Below are 14,017 nucleotides of genomic sequence, written 5' to 3' on the forward strand. Positions count from 1 at the left end.
TGATTATCTATTTCCACCAGCCAGTCTAGCAAAGTGCCAAAGGAATAATTGTGAACAATTCACATTGTGTATAATGTGATTAATTAATATTTTTTTTTAAATGTTTACTCCAATAACTTCATTTATCAGTTATATTAATTTATAATTCAAAATCATTTGTAACCACCCTCTCCTAAATACCACATCTTAAAAACCCACATGTCTTGCAGCAAGATTTTAGCCATCATAGGCCTATGATAATAATAATAATAATAATAATAATAATAATAACAATGCCATTTTATTACTTTTATTTTATTCAATTTATTACTTAAAGACTTTTTACTGGCAGAGTGAACAATTTATTTTGATAAGTGAAAGGAATTGGCATCCTCGGAAAGAAATTGCACTCAACTGGTTTTGAGGTATCAAAAAAAAGAGAAGAATAAAGAAGACAGAACAAGTCAAACACGTGGCAAAGCCCAGGGGTGATGGTCCCATTACTACTTAAAATATAGTAACAATAGCAGTATATTTCTAGAGGATAGGTGGTTGCGTGTTCAGAACTCACCCATCCTTTGTAAACATGTTACAACAGTCAACCAGGATGACTGCAATTTGTGATTAAGACAAATAAAAATAAAACCGACAATTCAGACATGTTTTCATCATGGTTGCTATCCAAAGGAGTTTGGATATTATGTCACAGTATAAAGGCTGACAAACACAAAAATTGAACTGTTATGGTCCCACTTTTCATTGATAGATTTCATTATCAGAAAGGTATCAACATATTCAAGTAAAAATACAAGTAATGTTCCACTTTACATCAAGGACTTCAGAACAAATAAAACACCTCCATTCCGTAAATAAATACAAAAAGTCTCACAAAATAAATGGCATCCATTATAGTTACAAAATCACATTTTAAAAAAGTTAAACCAAGTGGAGCAATGTATGGACTTTGCTGGCATTTCTTCCCACACCTCCAAAGCTACCAAGACATGCATTACGAAGATGACGGGAAACTTGAAAGCAGTCTATGGGGCTGTAACAGACTTGTTTCAGGCTGATTCACACATTCATTTACAGATAATGCTGCAGTGTTTCTTAACTGGTGGGTCGGGACCCAAAACTGGTGGGTCACGGAGCTGTGCGATAAAAATGTATTAATTCACCTTTTTCCTGTCAGTCAATCAATTGAAACAAGATGCGGTACTGAATGAAGGAATGTGATGCCAAAGTGACGGTGAAACATGCTTAATACTCATGTCAAACTAGTTGATAGACACGAGGCATATCAGCATACAATGCAGAGCCATGTTATCAAATGCATGGGATTTTTAGATTATTATTTGAGGATTCTGACAGTGCGATAAAATATTGGGTCACAATGTGATGACCATGGAAAACTGTGGGTCCCAAGACTCTTCCAGTTAAGAACCACTGTGCTAATGAACAGTTCTTCACTAGCTTATGTGAGCTCCGTTGAAATGTGTGTATGCTGCGGATGAGCCGGGCTGCAAGTGGTTCCCGTGTTGGTCGTACTGATAAAGTGCATCTGTTACAAAGAGAAAAAAAAGTTGTTTTCTGTATTTATTACTATGCACATGAAATTGCCATTATACTGTGTGAGGAACATGCTCTCTATTTGTTTATGGTGCGTTTCAACAAACAACTTAAAATATATTTTGCTGCTGGGTTTTTCTTTTTAGAGCCTTGATTAGACGGGAGGGTTAAGAATAGACAGAGAGCAGGTGGAAGAGAGGAAGATGGGACAGGGTTAGGAAATGACCCAGGACAGATTCGAACCGGAGTTCCCATAGGCAGTCATGGGTAAGCGGTTAGGGCAGGGGTGTCAAACTCAAATTGCCCGAGGGCCAAAATTAAAATCTGGAGCAAAGTCGGGGGCCAAACTCAATATATATATATATATATATATATATATATATATATATATATATATATATATATATATATATATATATATATATATATATATATAACAAAAATGGACTAAAATTGCTCATGTTTAACCAAATAGTTAAAATATGCCTGCACATATTCTGTTGAATTTGAGTATGAGCTGCAATGGCCTGGGCACACTCATATTCCTGTGATATAAGCATTTTCATGTTCAACTCTTTATAAACTACACAGTTGTGGTGTATGAGGGCCACCTGTAATACACATTTGAAATGATCTCGCGGGCCAAATAAAATGGCTCCGCGGGCCAAATTTGGCCCCCGGGCCTGAGTTTGACATCCCTGGGTTAGGGCGTCAGACTTGCAGCCCAAAGGTTGCCGGTTTGACTCCCGACCTGCCCGGTGGGTGGGGGGAGTAATTAACCAGTGCGCTCCCCCATCCTATTCCATGACTGAGGCACCCTGAGCATGTTACCGTCCCACCACACTGCTCCCTTGTATTTTTTTCGGCTGCTTACCCATATTTTGTGCGAAGTACTGGCTGGTCTCTTGGTTTGCTCCCGTCCAGGAGCCACATGCGTTTTCGTACCCTGGGTCTTGCTTTTCCTCTTTGATCGCCATTCTTTTGGCATCCTCTATATTTTCAACAAGAGGAAAACAATTTACATGTAGGATGTATAATATAAACTTAATACATAATACGCTTTAAAAACTTTAAAAGACTCAAAATAAAATCTTCCTACCTTTGGCCAATGCTAGGTCGAACGAGTACTTAGTTTCCTCGACTTCTAACTTTGGGACAACGCCCTTGATCTCATCCCGTAACTCCTTGAGTTTGATGTAGAAATGCACCTTGTCCTGGGCACGGGGAAACTGGGCACAGCGTGGGCTTGATGATGGCATTAAATAGCACACCTGAAGGGAGAAAAGAGTGAGTGGGGTCAAATAGCACACTTACAGGGAGAAAAGAGTGAGTGGCGTCAAATAGCACACCTACAGGGAGAAAAGAGTGAGTGGCGTCAAATAGCACACCTACAGGGAGAAAAGAGTGAGTGGCATCAAATAGCACACTTACAGGGGGAAAAGAGTGAGTGGCGTCAAATAGCACACCTACAGGGAGAAAAGAGTGAGTGGCGTCAAATAGCACACCTACAGGGAGAAAAGAGTGAGTGTGTCTGCAGCTCTGTCCTCCCACATCATCCTTTTTTCCTAAGTAACAACACAGTCTTATCTCAGCAGGCTGACTGAGTAGAATCAGTGGAATAAGTAGTGTAACAAATATGTAAGAGCATGTACTGGTGTTATATATTTACACCATGGGTATACTTCTGTTTCCTTTTGACAGCTCTGGTTAGATTAGATTGGATTGGATTAGATTAAAAAAAAACGTCATGTCTGTTACACATGAAACAGAAAATTGTCTTTGGCGTGGCTCCTGTCATTCTCACAGACATTAGACAAGATTTGGCAAAACAGGACAAAACAAGACAATACATGTATGCTGAGGCTTGATAGCTGGTCATTGTTCATCTTTTGTTGAGGAGGGCTACAGCTGAGGGCATGAAGGATTTCGTATATCTGTTTTTGTGTGCTAGTGGAACATAAAAGCGTCCGAAGCATGCCATCCTTACCGTGTCTGTATCTGGAACTTTATATGGCTGAAGGCCAAACTCAAGATTCTTTGCCGTAATTCCAAAGATTTCTTTGCAAAAGATTTCATAAATGCCTGTAAACAAAAAGAAAGCAAGACATGCTCATTTGAAACAAAGACAGTCTTGCCTCACAGAACAACAAAGGAAATCCAATACCTAAAGCATTTATAAACAGTAGCATTATCCTACTGTACCTTTCCCATTGAAGGCTGCAATCCTCGGCCTGTATTGCTTCAACTTCTCTACCAGCTGTCTGCCACCCTCCCGAATCTCTTTACTGTCAAAGATTGACATACAGCACGACTCAGTGAAAAGCATTCGAACGGCGAACATGGCACTTTGTTATGCAGTACATTTAGGACAAATTAAGGCTCACATTAAAGAATGGTTCATCAGTTAGCAGCAGACCATAACACAAGGTCAGATTAAAAAGTTCTGAAGCAGTATAGTGTGGTTGAGTGCAATGTGTCATAAATGACTTATTACTGATTAGAATAACATGTAGACATAAGGCTTTCGCAGACATAGACTGGCAGTGCAGCACAGCAGAGTCAAAATCGGGCACCACATATCGATCAAGACCCACATGTACAGTACTGTACATGTCAATGGATGTATACACAACACTTGCACTGGCCCAATGTTTTTTTATCCGCAGGCTCGCAGCACCACACAATGCTACTTGGTCTGAGGGAAACACTGAGACATGTAAAGTGGAGGAGACGCGTTCACACTATTGCCTAATTATTAACACAATTCTTAACTGCATGCTGAATCATTCTTTATTTGCCTACGAACGTTTCGGGCAGGGCCCTTCTTCAGCGTGTAATGTGGATTGCAAGAAGGGCTCTGCCCGAAACATACGTGGGTGAATAAAGACGGAAAAATCTGAAGTGTGCTGTCCTTCGCTTCATTCATAAACACTGCGACATACGTACCTTGAGAGATCCTTGCTTCCCGGCGTGGTCCTCTCCACCATGTTGGTGAAGCCGATGCCGTACTTCTCTGGCAGCTCTTCGTCATGCGTGTAGTTCAGCTGTTCATCCGTGAGGCCAGAGAGGAACAGACACTTCCCTAATGCCACACGACATCAAAGACACACACGTCAGAACGTGGGGAAACTACTTACACACTTAGTTCATTCAATACATCTGGATAATTTTGAAATATTTAGTCAATAACATACAGAAGTGGTTTCCTGGATTTGGGTAATGATGACCTTTGTAGGCAGACATAAGTCCTGGATTGATTCCAATCTGAAAAAAGATTGTATTGTCATTGTCATTGTTCTTCAGAACTATTCAGCGATCAACATCCAGTAATTGGCAAAAAACGTCAAAGTTTCAATGTAACATGAGCATTAACGTATTACTTCATCACCAGCCAAAATGGCTAGTAGCTGCTGATCTTAATAGCCTAACACACACTCACTAATGGGTCAAGGTGGCTAGTAAGTTGGCCTTTTCCACTGGCAAAACTGAAATTTTACCATCATTTGGCCGGTTGGCTAGAGCCCTGAACATTCATGAGGCTGTGAAGGTTGATTATTTGAGTACATCCACAATTAATAACTTACTATTAATATATCTAGGTTATGGGTGATGACATCAGGTAAGGTCCTTGACATCACTTCTTCAACAGACATGCCATTGAATCGATCAAGTGTCCTCTTGGCCTTCTTTGCTGCGGTCTCGCTGTCCACTGGCGCATTAGGGTCCTCTGTTTTGTTTTTGGCCGGTCTACCTCTCTTCTTAGCAGGGGACTGCTGTGGCTGGACTGCAGGAACTGCTGGAGACAAGACATTGCCATTTTGAAAGTGATAGCCCAGCTGGGAAACTCCAACCCCATTGTCATTGTGAAATAGCACCCCACAGCACACAAGTGCACACTGCACGCAATGAAATTGCATTTATGCCTCACCCGTGCAAGGGGGCAGCCCCCAATGGTGCCTGAAAGAGAGCAGTGCGGCGGGACGGTACCATGATCAGGGTACCTCAGTCATGGAGGAGGATTGGGGAGAGCACTGGTTGATTACTCCCCCAACCAGTCTGGCGGGTCGGAAGTCAAACCAGCAACCTTTGGGCTACAAGTCTGATGCCCTAACCACTTACCCATGACTGCCCACTGAAATGCTGAAATGTAACCGTTGTCTTTGACTGCATACAGGGCCGAATTAATGCACAGGCTAGATATGGCTGCAGCCTAGGGACCCCTAGCCTGATTATAATCGACGTTCAAATCTCTTCGAGACTTGATCTGGCCAAGAGCATAACAATCAACGTTTCCCAAACGGCATGGTTGACCTGCCTCCCTTGGTTTGCTTATGGTTGTTTGCTTATCGACAAAGTGGGAGGAGTTCCCGTATTTGTGGGGACTCAGAAAGTACTTGCATTGCTCTTGACCTGACTAGTTGCAACGCTGAAAGTGTTGCGTCACTAGGAGGGCACAGCCTGGCTAAGTGTCCCCCCATCTGTCAGCAAACTGTAGCCTATTAGGGGCCCTGGGCCACCTTAATCCGGCCTTGACTATGATATTGGTAGCCACAGAAGATGCAAGTACCTGTCTCTGTGTTCTGCTGTTGTGGGACAGGTGGGGCAGGTGCAGGAAAACTGTATTCTGCAGGTGCAGGGAAACTGTGTTCTGCAGGTTCCCGATGGACGGTGAGCTCTGCCATGTCCCTCTCCTCTCCATAGTTGTCCATGCTGTGGTAGCCATTGCTCATGTGATGATACTGAGTGGCTTCAGGTGCATGGAAATATGGCTGGCTAGTTTGATACCTGTCAAATGCACAGTGGAAAACACAGACAGAAGAAGAAGAAGATGATGATGAAGCAAATGATGGAAAAGGCAGACTGGACAACAGGCAGGGTAAATAACATCATCCACCAATAGCTACTATCTATCAGCAACAATTTACAAGACAACTCACCAGTATTGAAGGTAATCCGTGGGGTGAGTCATTGACGCATTCGTTTCTTCCATCTTAATGGTGGTTTTACTTAAATAGATTAATATTCATGTTGGGGTTACTAAAGATGTTATCTGATCTCGCCTGTATGCAGCCGGTTTTCTTTGTTGTCTGCTAATATAATTTATTTATATACCGCATGTCAGAATTTAGAACTTTAGTTAAGATTCCAGTTGCTTGTCAAGGATATAAAAGTCGGGCAAACAAATGTTATTGTCCAACAGTAATGCTACGTGTGACCCTCTTCATTGGTTGTCCAGAGTTAAATGGCTAGAAGGACCGGTCTTTGCATACAGTCACACGGAAGCTAACTGGCTAAAATTACATACAATCAGTTATTTGTAACACTGTAGGCGTGTTTCTTAACCTTTAGCAGACAAATACTATTCCACCACTTACCTGAAGAGGTTATAAACGCTATAATTGTGTGTTCATCGGTAGATTTCTATTCAAAGACTGCCAGCTAATTCTAGAGAAACACTTCTTTGTTATTTGCCAGTATCTTTGTGGAACACTGCTGCCCCCCACAGGAAAGGGATGGACACTGTCCACATCTTTTCCATAACATTTATTGCTGTGTTATTCTTGTATTTTATTATGTGTTGTTACAGTGTTGTTACAATGTTTTCCCAATCACACAACATCAGACGCAACCTATACATTTTTTACAATGAGATAAGTTTGATAAAGGTTCAGTGAAGGGATTTTTTTCTCAAAGAAAAGCTCTATTCTTCCATCAGCACACGTGGTGGCAGTAATGCGCCACATTGGTCAAATAAAAAACGAAGTCACCACTGCAGAAGAAGGCGTCAATCACGTGGTTTCCCCCCGGTTATGACAGCAGAACTTGTGTGTGTTTACTGTTCGGTGAGTTTAATGTGTTGTTCATCTTTCTCAGCAGCATGCTCAGATTTACAGTAGGCCTATTCTCAATTAAATCAGTGTACCACAATACCAATGATCTGGTCAGTGTAGTTGATCGACCACCGTTTCCTTAGTTTTCCTCAGCTCTTGGGGCGAACCCATGTCCTCTGGCCATCACTGACATTCACAATCGTGTCAGTCGTTCAAGGGTTATCATGATTTTATACTAATATACTATTCCTAAATAATTAGATAACAGTGCATTTCTCTTTGGAATTTTGCTGCAGATTTATCTTAGCCAGGATAAGTGTTACTAGCAGTGATGGGCAAAATGGATTCATTCGTTACAACGTAGTGCCACATACTCCCTGATTGTCGCTCCCAACCACGCAGGACGCTCCCCTGTCGGCTCGCTCCCACTAGCCAGACTATCGGTCCCACCGCCATATAACGGAGCTAGTTATCTTTTTGATGTTAGTTTTTTGTTTCTAACCCTAACCTTAACCCTAAACCTAACCCTAACCCTAACCCTAACCCTAAATTGCTTGTATGTGGCAGTGTATGATAATACGTGAAATATAATCGGGTGGGTCCGGGAGTGATAGAAACACCTGGGACCACCCGTCCGGGAGCGATCTCAGTTGGGAGTGTCCATCTGCCACCGGTGCCGATTCACATACTCCTAAAAAAATGACCTTGTTTTACCTGTCCAATTCAACCAGGTGATCATTAAACCAGCCAATCACCTGGCTGAACTGGACAGGTAAAACCAAGTCATTTGGAAAATGTGGCACTGGATTGTAATCAATTCAATCAGTTTTGCCCTTCACTGATTACTAGTACCCTGCCCTGTCTGTGCATGATCACTCTTATACTGTCTGTATAGTGTGTTGTTTGTTGCCCAACTTGCCCTTGTCCATGACAGATATTCATAATGATTCCACCTGTTTCTACTGCCCTTTTGTAGGCTCTATCAGCTAAACCAGACAGAGGATCATGCCGGCTGGGGTGTCATGGCCGAGATACCTGAAGATGTTGGGAGCCAGTATTCTCTCCATGTTCGCTGGAGCACAAGTTGTTCATCAGTATTACAGACCGGACCTGGTAAGTGATCTTGTCAAATTCCTTTTTTTGTTCAGTATCGTGACAATGGTTGTGTATCTTCAGAGGGAAGATACCGCACACTCTTGTCCATCCAATGCTGAATTTTATTGAACAAACAACGTTTCGGCCAAAACTTGAGAAAGGCCACACTTGCCGAACACACTGGCCGGAACTTTGGTCTTTAAAATTCAGCTTTGGATGGACAAGAGTGTGCGGTATCTTCCCTCTGAAGTGAACAAGTACCCACTACCTGCACCTCGAAACTTCTGGTGTGCGTTGGCTTTTTCCTCCAACAATGGTTGTGTGTTACTGTCAACACATCAAACATTTTTTGTTTTGTTTTGTTTTTGTTTGTGTTTCCCTCTAAGACTATTCCTGAGATTCCACCCAGACCTGGAGAACTGCGGACCGAACTGTTAGGACTGAAAGCTGAGGAGGACAGCAGCGCTGAAAAGCAATGATGACCATGCCTTGTGATTTTACATGTATAGATATGTACAGTACCTATATTGTGTAATATAATGTACATACAATATGTAATGTGTGTTTATCATGACCTACTTCTTGGAAACAAATGTGTTAAATATATTTCTTGTGCTTATCTAACCAGGCATTCATTGTGTTATTTTTGTCAGACAGTACCCATTCAAATCACATCCATTTTTAATTGGCCATGCATAGCTAGAGGGGTTTGGTTTTAAGACTTATATCTCAAAGGTTGCCGGTTTAACTCCCGACCCAGTACCCCCCATCCTCCTTCATAACTGAGGTACCCTGAGCATGGCACCATCCTGCTGCACCACTCCCTTGGGGCGCCGGTTGGAGCAGCCCCCTTGCATGGGTGAGGCATAAATGCAATTTTATTGTGTGCAGTGAGCACTCTGTGCTGTGGTACTGTGTCACAAATTCAATTACAATGGGAGTTTCCCAGGTGACTTTCATTTCACTTCACTTACAACTTGGAAAACTTAGTTTGTGAAATTAGATGTGGAATAAGGAATCTTGACGTCTTAGGCAACGCAATGTGTTTGAGAAAATTGGGGGTAGAATGTTGATAGGCTCCCAGGCAAGAGGACTACAACTAGATCCATACCTGATATTTAAGGCCATGGTTTAAAGAAAAATAAAACAGAACACTTACCATGCTGGAGCTCTCTGAGGCATGATCCAGAGGTTTTCCATAGTGTTCAATTGTAGGCCCTTGTACTTCAAACATGTAGCTTACAGCTCAATTTCTTACAACTGCACAGTTGTTTACAGCTAAATTGGGTTGGACCTGTGTGGATAAGTTATCTTACACAGGACCAAGATTCAAGAAAGTATTGTTATTGACAAAGCAGTGGAATTATTTTTGGTTTGATGTAAAGTTATAAGAAGCCTGTGAAATACAATATATTATTTTAAAGCCTCTCATATTTTACAGGTAGGCCTAGTCCCAGACACTATTGAGGTCAGCCATCATGACACCAAAACTTAAGATTAATAAAACCCTGTCGAATCTCCAAAAATAAGTCAGTACTTGCTGTACAGAACAAATGTTATTCTCGCTCCTCTCCCTGTTATAAGGTTGTGAAGCAGATACTGAAAAGTGAAAAGTCATTGTGTGAATGAGAAAAAAGAACTAGTGGAACCAAATGAAGTGCACAGCTGCAATATCCTGTGAGTGGGCCTAAAGTGCTTGACAGCAGGTTCTATTTTTTCTGTGAAAGTAATGAACACAACAGCTGGTCATGTGACATAAAAATGGCTAATCTTATTGGCCAGGCCCTCCATATGCATCAAATTGCTTGTCGCCTGATTGGCTGATGGAAATCCAGGAACTGACGTGTCGGGGCACTCTTTCGAGTTAAGATGCAGTCCCAAACTATGGGCAATAACCCCAAATGTATATCATTGGTTAAGACACGTACGCCGATGCTTATTGGCTATTCGCCCGGATATGGTGTACATTTAAAGACAACATGGCGGGTGAGTACGACGTAAATGTGCTGTCATCCGAATTGCAATGTATTTATCGTACGTTTATCATATTATTATTTATATTTAAGGTGTACGATCATGAGCATTGACGTATAGCGGCTTATTTTTCCTAGGGTTCTTCTAAACAATGGCTTGTGAACTTTGATAGCTTCATGTACAAAAAATCTCGTGAGAATCTGCATTGCTAAAATTTGTAGCTACACGACACTAACCTGTCTAAATGTTATCTAATTACTGAACTCTATGCCTGCCTAGTATAACCAAACGTGTGAAATGAAGATAAATTACATATACAATTGCATAGCGTAATATAGACTACCAAATAATAGCACAGAATTGTATTTGTCTGAGTCACGAAAGAGACCAGGCATGTATTTGAGTTTAGGTGGCTATTGGCAAATGCTATTGGGAAATGTAGCCCAGGTATACGAATTCATGAGGCGCATTTTCATATTATTTTATTTGATAGTCTGCATCACCTTACGCACCTTGCGCCCTCCCCCCTCCCCTGGTGAGGAACAGAAGAACATCGGTCCTCAACCACTGCCAATGAAGACGGCAAGGTAACATTTAGGACTACAGTAGAATAGCATTACACATAAATACTATATTCACAAAGTTAACCTAAAACGCACCTTAAAAAGGTGTATGGCTTTGTCATGTTTAAAACATTACATTCTGTTAAAAGAACTTAGATGGCCATAATCATCACTGTTATGGCCATAGTCTCAATTTCTTCTGTATTGGCTTGTGCATTTACCATCACCATGCTCTTATTTTCCCATGTGCTTACCACAGACAGTTGTTGTCGTGGTACACAATGACCTGGTTCCAGAACGTGCTTACGTTGACAGGTGTCCCACTGCCTCCTCTCTGGGTACACTGTGACAGGAGTGACCCCCCTGGGTACTGTATGGCTTGGTGCAGAGCCCATCTCCACTGTCAACAAAGTCACTGCTATCAAGCTTTACACTCTTCACAGCAAAGGTAGGCTACTTAATTAGCTTCTCTGACTAGTCGTGTACATTTGACCATAATCATACTATGGGCAGTCATGGGTAAGCGGTTAGGGTAGCAGACTTGTAGCCCAAAGGTTGCTGGTTCGACTCCCGACCCACCATGTTGGTGAGGGGAGTAACCAACCAGTGCTCTCCCCCATCCTCCTCCATGACTGAGGTACCCTGATAATGGTACCGTCAGAGACGTTTAGAACAGAGAATCTTTGGTACCGTCAAAGAAAGTGGATGTAACCAAGAAGCGTCATTTTGTTTCCTTTCCGGTATCCACTTTATGTCGGGTGAACGCCCCTTTAGGAGACCTTCGGTTAGGAGACCTTCGGAGTCCTGAGGTTGAGAATCAATGAAGTCCCCTTAGCGCTGTAGATGGCGGTAGCGCACGTCTTGCGCAAACACCTCAAAAAGAGAAGAAGAAGTAGGGGACAACGCCCCCTTAGGAGACCCAACTTGAGCACACGCTTTTGCATTGAGTGGGCGTGGTTTGCGATATCTTTGTTTGATTCAGTATTTTTGAGGGGCGCCATTGAGGGCTACCCCCTTGCACGGGTGAGACATAAATGCAATTTTGTTGTGTGCAGTGCTGTGTCACAATGACAATTGGAGTTGGAGTTTCCCAATGGACTTTCATAATCTGCATCTCATTACTGGATTTTCATTGAAGATTGTCATTCATCCAGGTCATTTTAGGCAAAAGATTTTAATTGTATGTCACTGAACTTCTTTTTGAAGTTTCAATTACTGGTGGACTTTATTTATTTATTTGTCTTTTTTGTTTTGTTTTTTTACTTTATTTATGACCGGACAGTGAAGGTGATGACGGGAAGCGAGTGGGGAGAGAGACTGGGAAGGGGCGGCAAAGGACCCTGGCCGGGAATCGAAGCCCGGGTCATCCGCATGGTAAGTGACAAGTGCAAGTGACAAGTGCCCTACCGTTTGGCCATTGCAGGGCCTGCTCTGAAGTATTTATTTCCGTGTCTGAGAAATGAAGGCACACATTTTGTCACTTCTGTCTTGAATGTTAGGGAAGCATAACAAAGACTTAACACCAATGGCAAATGACACACACTGTTAGACCAGAGACCATATTTAACCCATTTTAGGATGATGCTGCGTATACGTTGTTTGAGCTTTGGTGCCTTGAGCGACATATACAAATTATTCAGGCTCTTGAGATTTGAGCTTTTTTTTTATTAAAAATGTGGATATGTTAGAGCTGACAATGCACACATTCTAATGCAAGATGAGGGCCCTAGCTTTTAAATAGCTGAGATCTTTAGGTCGTAGCCTCTTACTGCAGCAGGTGTGGGGCTTAGGCATTCAGTGGATGTTTTTTTGCAGGTGCTTTAGACTGAAATGCATTAAGAGAGAGAGACTTTGATTAGACCCAGAGTTAACCACCCTTAGCTTATCCAGAACAAACTTACAATTATTATTTCAGGCACATTGAGCAAGTGGGGTGAGAAGCCTTACTCAAGAGAATCTCAGATTTTCTGACGATCACAACCCCTTTGTATATCTAGGTCAATGACAAATTTGTAGTAGTAGCAGACATAAGGGTAATGCAACTACAGCTATTGCCACCTTTATGAATTAAATGATTTTTGTTTTTACTGGATTGTCTAAGAAGTGCATGCATTACCTGTACATTAATTGCCAATTACTTATTCGTTTATGAGCATTAGCTATGGTTGTACAACCTTACATACCGGTAAGCAAATAAAAATGTCATAGACCCATCTGCATCATACCCAAGTCTGAGTAGGATAGGTTTGCAGCAGAATAAGGGCAGGGGCAACTGAAGACAAGTCATCCTTCAGAAGCTTGGATAAACTGATGAAGATGCACCAGAAGATATATACATAACTTTTACCACCAGGATCTTTTAATTGAACATCCAAAGATATTTTGAATAGCAAAGTTTTTTTTCCAAATGGATTTTGTGATTTCAAGAAACTATTGCCACCCCTCCTTTACAGGTTGATTGCACACAATTAGACAGCAATGGCAGCCTCCAAAGGTTTTAGCCACTCTTTCTTTGCAATATGTTCATGATCTTGAAGAGGTATAGGGTTGTTTTCAACAAGATTTATACCCGGAATCATTGCCTGCCAGTTTAGAAGTGTGTTCTTTCATTTTACAACCAATCCACTTTGCTTGTGGATGTGTGCTTTGGGTTTTTGTCTTGCTGGAGTACACATGATCCTCACCTCAAACCTAGTGTTCTTGCACATGGTTACACTTTTGCCGATAAATGATGATACCTGTGATGCGGTCAAAGCCTCCAACGCCTGATACAACAATGGGGTGACATAATATTATAGATCGAACACCATGCTTGATTTTTGGTTGGGTGTCCTTTTCCTTAAAGGTACACTGTGTAAGATTTTTAGCTGTTAATTTCCAGAATTCATGCTAACGTGTGTAACATGTGGTGCTAATACTAACTGGTGGCGCGGTTTATATTTTCTGAGTCGGCTCCTATAACGGTCCTCCTCTCCTCTCCCCCAGAGTTACTACCTGAACACAGAG

General features: G+C 41.8%; 2 protein-coding genes across 4 annotated transcripts; one reads left to right on the forward strand and one right to left on the reverse strand.

Moving 5' to 3' along the window:
- Positions 1-323: 323 nt before the first annotated feature.
- On the reverse strand, positions 324-7,003 carry tdg.2 (thymine DNA glycosylase, tandem duplicate 2). Of its 2 annotated transcripts, XM_063196016.1 has the most exons (11): positions 6,924-7,003; positions 6,486-6,554; positions 6,116-6,333; positions 5,133-5,341; positions 4,743-4,812; positions 4,495-4,630; positions 3,751-3,833; positions 3,536-3,630; positions 2,648-2,819; positions 2,423-2,539; positions 324-1,540 (listed from the first exon to the last, which is right to left on the reverse strand). In XM_063196016.1, exons 2-11 carry the CDS (start codon positions 6,536-6,538, stop codon positions 1,449-1,451), a joined length of 1,245 nt encoding a protein of 414 aa, XP_063052086.1. In that variant the 5' UTR covers positions 6,539-6,554; positions 6,924-7,003; the 3' UTR covers positions 324-1,448. The 2 variants fall into 2 exon arrangements, with proteins under 2 accessions (XP_063052086.1, XP_063052085.1); XM_063196015.1 differs by lacking the exon at positions 6,924-7,003 and having other exon boundaries at positions 5,133-5,344; positions 6,486-6,565.
- Positions 7,004-7,281: 278 nt separating this feature from the next.
- Positions 7,282-9,109, forward strand: LOC134446707 (ubiquinol-cytochrome-c reductase complex assembly factor 6). Of its 2 annotated transcripts, none has more exons than XM_063196017.1 (3): positions 7,282-7,391; positions 8,356-8,492; positions 8,861-9,107. In XM_063196017.1, the coding sequence occupies exons 2-3, from the start codon at positions 8,385-8,387 to the stop codon at positions 8,951-8,953; spliced, it is 201 nt and encodes a 66-aa protein (XP_063052087.1). In that variant the 5' UTR covers positions 7,282-7,391; positions 8,356-8,384; the 3' UTR covers positions 8,954-9,107. The 2 variants fall into 2 exon arrangements, with proteins under 2 accessions (XP_063052087.1, XP_063052088.1); XM_063196018.1 differs by lacking the exon at positions 7,282-7,391 and adding an exon at positions 7,467-7,582 and having other exon boundaries at positions 8,861-9,109.
- Positions 9,110-14,017: the final 4,908 nt, after the last annotated feature.

Source organism: Engraulis encrasicolus, chromosome 4, assembly GCF_034702125.1.
Source record: "Engraulis encrasicolus isolate BLACKSEA-1 chromosome 4, IST_EnEncr_1.0, whole genome shotgun sequence".
Classification (NCBI taxonomy): domain Eukaryota; kingdom Metazoa; phylum Chordata; class Actinopteri; order Clupeiformes; family Engraulidae; genus Engraulis; species Engraulis encrasicolus.

Coding starts and splice junctions, on each gene's coding strand:
- LOC134446707 (XM_063196017.1), top strand. CDS start 8,385: ATGCCGGCTGGGGTGTCATGGCCGAGATACCTGAAGATGTTGGGAGCC. Junction 8,493..8,860: donor AGTATTACAGACCGGACCTG/GTAAGTGATCTT, acceptor TTTCCCTCTAAG/ACTATTCCTGAGATTCCACC.
- tdg.2 (XM_063196015.1), bottom strand. CDS start 6,538: ATGGAAGAAACGAATGCGTCAATGACTCACCCCACGGATTACCTTCAA. Junction 4,813..5,132: donor ATAACCTAGATATATTAATA/GTAAGTTATTAA, acceptor ATCTTTTTTCAG/ATTGGAATCAATCCAGGACT. Junction 2,540..2,647: donor CGACCTAGCATTGGCCAAAG/GTAGGAAGATTT, acceptor TTGAAAATATAG/AGGATGCCAAAAGAATGGCG.